This window comes from Lissotriton vulgaris, unplaced genomic scaffold (genome assembly GCF_964263255.1).
Source record: "Lissotriton vulgaris unplaced genomic scaffold, aLisVul1.2 SCAFFOLD_1095, whole genome shotgun sequence".
In the NCBI taxonomy this organism is placed as follows: Eukaryota; Metazoa; Chordata; class Amphibia; order Caudata; family Salamandridae; genus Lissotriton; species Lissotriton vulgaris.
Genome location: NW_028246328.1, coordinates 204,532 through 212,972, shown reverse-complemented (window position 1 = coordinate 212,972; position 8,441 = coordinate 204,532). Strand labels below are relative to the sequence as shown.

Sequence of the window (8,441 nt, the reverse complement as noted above, 5' to 3'; positions counted from 1 at the left end):
AGTGACGTTGAAGAAGCTACATTCTGTTTGGAGACGTTGCGAACGTTAGAGTTTGTCCTTTAACTCAAAGCTCTTCTGACATTCAGAGGAAAGGGAGGACCTCAGCCCGGACGGATTGTTAGATGTCATGGGAGGTCTAACTTCAGCTGTAGATTCTTAGATGATGTAAAGGATCACATTTCTTTTTTTAAATGAAGGTTTTTTGGCAGTGCTTCGAGAAGGCTTCCATCTTGTATGTGTTACTTGAGGTTGCTGAGCACCACCTTTTGTTTACAGCAGTTTCCATATCCTGTACGGCGTCATGGCCGTCGCCTGTGTGTTCTTTGATGGCGTACAAGGCTTGCCTTAAGATCAAAGCTCTTGCTACACACAGTGCAGTGATAAAGCCTCTGTCCTGTGTGTATGCTTTGATGCCGTACAAGGGTCCCCTTCCGTGAAAACCTCTTCTCACACACAGTGCAGTTATAAGGCCTCTCTCCTGTGTGTATGCTTTGATGGCGTACAAGGGATGCCTTAAGAGTAAAGCCCTTGGTACACACAGTGCAGTGATAAGGCCTCTCTCCGGTGTGTGTTCTTCGATGCAGTACAAGGGATACCTTATAAGCAAAGCGCTTGGAACACTCAATGCAGTGATAAGGCTGCTCTCCTGTGTGTGTTCTTCGATGCAGTACAAGGTGTGCCTTCCGGGAAAAGGGTTTGGAACACACAGTGCAGTGATAAGGTCTCTCTCCTGTGTGTACGCTTTGATGTTGTAGAAGATTTCCCTTCCGAGTAAAACTTTTCTCACAGACATTGCAGTGAAAGGGCCGCTCTCCTTTGTGAGTTTTTTCATGTGTTGCCTTATCAGCAAACCTCATTTCATGCTCAGTGTAGGGATACCGATCTGTGTGTGTTTGTTCGTGCAGTAAAAGATGCGTCTTTCCAGTAAATGCCTTCTTACACTCAGCACAGGCATAAGCTCTTAGGCTGGTGCTTATTCTTTTCTGCCTTGCAAGTAGTGTTTTATTGTTAAAATTCTGTCTTCTGCCTATTCCTTGGTGTTTTCTTTCATTTATTTTATAAGCAAAATTCTTCCTTCCTCCAGAAGCTTTACGTTTCTCTTTCCCATTCATACTTTCTGTCGTCGGCTGCTGTGCTGCAGAATGAAATGAACACTGAGAATTATACATGGGAAATATTTCTTGAAAGAAATGCACGGTTATAATATGAGAAAGGTGGACAGTAATATCTAGGAAGGAAGGAAAATGTTACTACCTGTAAACAATCATTTGCTGCTTGTAGTTCTACAGTTCACATGTGGTGACCTCTCATGGGTTGGGTTCTGACTACTAAAAAAAATGTAATTTAAAGATTGAGTTTTGATCTGGAGAATGACTTGTAATCCATAGCAGAAAGGCATAATGCATCAGCGCGCAGACTCCAATTAAACTCCTTGTTTTGTTTTCTCCATCGGAGTACAACTGCTTATATGTGTAAAATAAAAAAAATAAACTGCTTATTCTGAGCAACCTATATACTTTCCAACCATACAGCAAGTGGGTGATGCATGTGAGCCTACAACATGACAAGCTGACAGTATTTGCAAGAGAGTAACATTTTCCATTTGCAGCAAGCTGTGGCACATCACAGGTTGTGCAATAACTTAAAAGAATCGGTAAGGTCCAGAATGCCGCAGCCAGGCTCATTCAAGGGACACCAAGCCAAAAACATATGACCCAACACCTACGAAGCATCCACTTGCTCCCCGTCGAGAAGAGGATCACCTTCAAACTCCTCACCCGCACCTACAAATCGCTCAACATCGGACCCACATACCTCAACTACCAAATATGTTGATGTCACCAGAGAAATATTTTATGAAAGGATGCACAGAACCACATGTTTCTGCTTTACAAATATCTACTAGAGGTATGTTGGGTAGAAAAGACATGGTTGCATCATTATCACACGTGGACTCAGCCTGTGGTATTTCTATGTGGTGTCTCTGCTAGGCCTGGGCGGTAAATTCAGTTCCACTTGCGAAATTTGAGGAATTTGGGTAATTTCACGTTCTGCGGAGAAAGTGGAATTGCCAAAACCTCCGCGATCCCCGGCTTCGTAGAATTGTTTGCTTGTTCACGCTTTCAAAATATGTGTTTGCAAGATATTTCCCCCCGAGCATGCAAACAGCGTTCGCAAACAGGAAAAAAGCATTGTGAACGAGCGGAAGAAGCAATTCCGCGTGTTCGCAGAATTCTGCGTGCTCACGGAAATTTTTTACGCTGAGCTTTGTGTAACACGACTACGCAAATTCCGCCCACCCCTTGTCTCCGCACGAGTAGAAAACCATATGCCAAATTGTGCCGGTGCAAAAAAATGTCTTATTTTTCATACATTTTCAATTCTGATAATGTAGAGCAAGAGTGCATGTTTAACACTGGATGCATATTTAACTTTGTCTTTGTAAACTTGCAGGAACTGTTCCTCTACTGATGGGTCGTGTCATTTTCTAACTGTTTGAGGAAGTGACTGCTACTAGGTAGACAACTATCTACATTAAGGCTTGCAGTGATGTTGTGGCTTAAAAGGTGGACTTGTTACTCTTGATAAGACAACATTAAAATCTTAACTGGATTCCAGGGGTGCTATGGTGGGATAACCATTCTCAACTCTCCCATGAACATTTTCGCAAGAGTTTTTTCAAAAGTATTCAAACGTTAGTGTAGGCTAGGCCAGCTTCTTTATGTATGTATCTATATGTTATTTCTACATTGCAAACCTAGCCTAAAGCTGGGGCCAAAGATGAGCATAAATTATTTTTAAAGAAGGAAGTCCTCAGCTCTTTCCTAAACGGGAGCAATGTCGGGCGGTCCTGATGGATACAGGGATGTTGTTCCAGATCATGAGTTCATAGATGGAAAAGGCCTGCCAACTTGTTTTTTTCTTTGTTACAGTTCTAAGTCTGCAGTCCGATGGAGTTCTCCAACCTCACATTTATTGCACTTGAAAATAAGAGCTGAACTTAAGGACAACGAGAATGATGAACAAGTGATAAGAAAGAGGTAAAGGCTACAAAAGAGGAAATTTTAAAGGGAAAAGCAAGACTACTGTCCTGGAAGAGTCTTAAACTTTGTAAGATGATACGAATAAGTAAGGAGAGCAGTCAAAATTTGATTGACACAAAGACAACATGAGCTTCTGACAGAGGAATCAAGCTCAGAAGGTGACTCAGATGACTCTGTTAGCAACTACCTAGAAAAAAACGACTTGGCAGACAAGGACGGACAATGGAATATCATAAAAAAGGAAAACAAAAGCAAGAGGCACAAACAGAGGAAGAGAAAGACTGGATAGAGCAAATGGAAGACAAAAAGATAAAACCCCATAGGAAGAGAAAGGTGATAGAGCAAGGCGAGATATGATTATTAAATCATCACAACATTAACTGACAATGGATGAACTAAATATCCAGAACCTTGGTTTATATTTCTGCCCCAGTAGGGACTTACATTGCAGTTCATGTAGAATTTACATATTTCCGTTTCTAAGATATCAACATAAAATCAGACCCAAGCCAATGCATGAGAATAGGGGAGCCCAATACAGAAAACATGACTTGTGTTCAAGAGACGCTGATACTTCATGACATTGGCTGGTCTGGATAATAGAAATATATGTGCTACGAAATAGCGGGAAGCGCGGCTTGGAAATGAGGCACAGATAGATCAGGGAAGCCTAACTCGCTTCAAAAACCATGCTACATATAACTCCTCCTTGCCTAATGATAATCTGGATGTCTTTAGTGACTTGGTCGCCAAAGACTTGTTCAAATAAATTGTTCACCAGTCAAGGCAAGAAGGGAAGAATCAGATCCAACTTGAGTAATGGACAAAGGGAGGCCATTAACACATTCCGTAATGACAACATAAGTACCAATGTCATCTGATAAGGGGCAAAAATGTGGTTTTAATGATTGTTTGCAATTATGAACAAAAGGCTTTTCAATAATTATTAAATACGGATTGTTGTGAAATGGGAATGGCAACATTTTCATTTGTGTAAAACACTACCCTCTACTCTACTCTACCATGCTTTTACCTTCTAACAAATGTATGCAAGAACAAGCGGGCGTATAGTGCCCTCCAACAATCGCTCACTGGAAAACACAGCAATAAACTAAAACCATGTATTGCTGATTCTTGTGGAGAGCCTCCCATCATATTGTAGAGATAGAGAGAATTTTCTACAAAAGATATACACAGGAGACAATCATATTTGACAATTACCTAGGATGTGATCTTGATAATTATGCATACATCATACGCAAGGTCTAAGAGCATAAGAACACGCTTTTTGCAAAAGACAAATATCTCCACATGACTATACATGGATGCTTAGGACCATGACTTTTGCCTAAATAACAATATTTTCATATTTAAGATAGATATTACAAACAAATCTCAGGAACAGCAATGAGCGCCTGCTCTCCGAGCTCTGCAAATTTATTTGTGGTCTGGTAGAAGGAACAGGTGTGTCTTGTAGCTCCCACTAATCCGTAGGACCTGCGCGTTTGTTGGACAATATAAACTTTGGATGAGGTGCCTAGACTGGCTCCGGGCACCTCCGCAGGATGAGTTGACCTAGAGACCAGCTAGCTCACAGTGCCATCATAAGTCTCCCTGACCTTACCAGGAAGCGAATGGTTTCTGGCAACCTCAGAACGTGACAACCCTGACCCCTCAGGGATCGTGGAAACAGAACAGAACCTTTCTCTCAGTCACTCAACCTTACTACAGAAAAATATACAGAGAATACACAGTGGGACGTTTTCAATACATTTATTGAACCAACGTTATTCTTGTATAGAATACATAAGCTGCAATAATCAGTAGTCCGAAGCAGCTGACAGTGATTACAAGCACGTAAATAGTAGATATAGTTCTATCATGGATGCTAAAACAGTGTATATATGCAGGCATATAAGCAAGGCAGTAATCAGGCGGACTCCTACTATGCACTTCCTACTCTGCGTGTACCTAGAGTGTGTGTGGGTGGGAAGCCAAGAATCCCCACTAAGAGACGATCCCACCCCATTACCTGACAGGAAAGAATGCAGGCCCCGTATTGGTTATAAACTGAACTCCCCCTCACGGAGATGCCAAACGTCTGCATAGTGAAGTCTCAGCCTGCACTGACCCTCAACGTCGTCAGCTGTAGCGCCTCCTCTACTAATCTATTGGGATGCTCATTATTTATAATAGAAAGCATCTTTGTGATGTACGTATAGATCAGTCTATGTACTAGATATGTAGATAGCCCTGTTACCCTGTGGATGAAGATACGACATTTGAACATAGCGCGGCAAGAGGCCTTGTACATGGTGTTCGAGGCATCGTGATAATGTTGTGCGAAGCTAGATGTGTAAACAAAGTAGTTTCAGAGAAACAAATCCAACATTGTCGTGCATGGAAATATTTCTAAAAGGTCACAGCAGAAATGTTCCTGTAAAAAATAGGACAATATATGAAATGAGCTTCTTCACTACATGGGCTTAACCCGGGCACATAACAGGTGGTCTGGACATCACAACATGAAAACATGACAAACCATGCGCTGATTTGGATCAGGGATATAGATGACCTTTCCCTGCTGTGGGACGGAAGTAGGGAAATGTCTAAAAGATTAATCCAGAGACAAAAACTGATCTCAACCTAAAATTCACTCATTAGATCAGAAATAAATCTATAAATGACCTGGCTATCCATACTGAGCTAGAGAAGCACACATGGTCAAAAGCCTACATAGAAAGGAAAAAGCAGGGCATTGAGAATAGCGTGCATCCACAGAAACTGATAGAAAGTATCCCTTATGGTGAAATGCTACGGACCCGTCGAAAAAGGGAAAGCCAAGAAGTGTATGAGAAGGAAGAAAAAAGTAAGCGGCCAGCAGCCAAGCGAGAACCCAGAACATGAATAAACTACTTTCAAATCAGAGACACCAAAGGAGAGACCTGATATTACCGTAAGGTTCATCACTACAAACAATACGAGGTACACAGCAGCAAGACAAATTCTAAACATTGGAAAATATTAAAAGCTGATCAGGTGATTGGACACGATATTACCTCACATCGCTCCATCACGTATCGTGAAGCCCTATCCTTAAATGACCAACAAGTCCATAGCTATATAGATAATCCAATGAGAGAAAGGGTCCATCTAACCTTAAAGGTTTCAGAAAATGAGGAAAACGTATGGCTTGCAAATCTGGTGTCAAAATAAAGGAGGTTATTCTGCAGAACAGGAAGGAAAGCAATCAATTCATAACCTGTAGCACAGATTTCTGTGTATATATACGTGAAAGAATGCACACACAGAAAACAATATGTGGCAAACTTGATGTTCCTCATTGGCAAGTGATGGAGCACATGAGAGGCATCAAACACCCGGGCTTAAATTCACCAGTGTCTGGAGATTTTGTAGAATGCCATGATATCATTGTAGACGCGCTCGGTTTCTTTGGCCTTATATCAGAGGAGGTGATCAAGAGAAGAAATTGAAAAGAATGGATTTAAGATATTATTCAGAGTTGGGTATCAAGGAAGTGAAGGGCCTGAATAAAGATGAGAAATTACACGGGCACATAGGATGCTTACTGATGTCGAATCTGCACACTTTCCCACTACTGACAATCTCTGGAACACATGTTAAAAAAAAGCCACCATTTCCATGCAAGATTAAAAATAAAGAATTTCTTTACATTTCTCAGTGCTCTATTTAGGGTAAGGGGGTATACCTCACAATCATACTGGATTGAAAATGCCCACCAAGAAGGCGGCAGAAGTTGGACTTAAAATCAGTGATACTTCCGCGATCCCCTGCGGCTACAAAATCACACGCAAATACAGCGTCGACCGACCAGGAGAAGGCAAAGCCATCATCCTCAAGAACACCCACCAACTGACCACTTACTCGAATGACTCAACGACTACCATGGAACACCTCCCCTTCCAGATCCAGAGCAACCCCAACACCACACTCTGTGGCGTCCTAGTCTACAAGACCCCCAGCCCCCACCCTTCAGTGATGCCATCGAAGACCTCATCCCACCCCAGGCTCTACCATCCACCGATTACATCCTACTCGGAGACCTCAACTTCCACTTGGACAACCCCAGTGACCAAAATACCGACTCCTGACTGGAGAACCTCGCCAATATTGGACTCAATCAGCTAGTCACCACATTGATCAATACAACCAGACACACGCTAGTCCTCGTCTTCTCCGTCAGCGAGAACATCACCTACAGCCACACCACCGAACTCCTCTGGACCAACCTGCACTGTGTGCACGTAGCCATTACCACCGTTCACCACCACCCTCCCCCCACTCTGCCCCATATGTTGTAGCTGGAACAAGGCCACCAAATAACTTCTCGTCAACTTTCTCAGCATGACCACACCACCAGCAGACGCCAACATTGCAGCACACAACCTTCACCAATGGATCTCCAACTGAGCCGACACACCAGCACCCCTCAAGAAGACACCAGGCAGGCAAAACTTCAAGAAAGTCATCTGGTTCACTTCAGCCCTCCACAAGTCCAAACGTACCAGCAGACAACTCAATAAGAGATAGAGGAACAACAAAATCCCAGAAACCCAAGCAACCTTCAAAACCGCTGTCAACGCACACCACCTTCTCCTTAAAACCACAAAAAAACGGCCATCAAAGACAGAATCGGGGGGCGTGGCTACGCAAGCGGCGATGGCGGTTGCAGCCTGATAGAGCTCCCGCCGGCCCGCCATTGATCCGACGATTTATCCTGGTCCCCGAGCCCCTGTCCCACAGCCAAAACGGGGCAAAGATTACCGGAGGTGCCAGTGACTGTCCGGTGTGTTCGGTGGCGATCCTGCGCTTCCGAGCGGAGCTGGGCGGCAGGGTGCGAGGTGCGGTCTGGTGGACTGCAGAGCAGCCGGGGCCTCGATTTTGGAGCAACCGAGGAGCGGGTTGCGGCCGGGAGACGGCGACGGCGCCCCGCCTGCCCTGGGGCGGAGGGACTGCTGGCAAATCATCCTTCCGAGGCCTGGCTGAGCCTGAGGGCAGTGTGGACGTAGCACACAGACCGGAGCGGCAGGGGCGGCCTGGTGGCCCGGGCGCAGCCGGGACCTCGATTTTCGCGGCCTGGAGTCAGAGGCCGGCAGCATAGAGGGGAGACGGACGCCCTGGAGAGCCCCATCGGCGGCCGAGGTGAATACGCAGCATTCCGGTGGCAACTGTGAGTAGTGGGGGCCCCCACCTTTCCCCCCCCCCCGGGCCCACGGGCCAGAAGGGACAACATCGCTGTGGCGCGTGGCGCAGTGGGTCCACGCTTAGACTAGACGAGCAATACCAGTCACGGCGAGCCACGATCATTGACGGCTGGTGTGGGGGCAGTGACTGAGGTCCACACGGCGCTATATC

At 44.7% G+C, this 8,441-nt stretch overlaps 1 protein-coding gene across 1 annotated transcript in view; it reads right to left on the bottom strand.

Annotated features, from left to right (window-relative positions):
• Window positions 1–299: 299 nt before the first annotated feature.
• Window positions 300–8,441, bottom strand: part of LOC147665987 (uncharacterized) — a 32,948-nt gene continuing 24,806 nt past the window's right edge. The window contains exon 3 of the mRNA XM_086949344.1: window positions 300–1,135. Within this exon, the coding sequence (XP_086805470.1) occupies window positions 300–1,135 (836 nt within the window). The remainder of the gene's footprint in view (window positions 1,136–8,441) is intronic.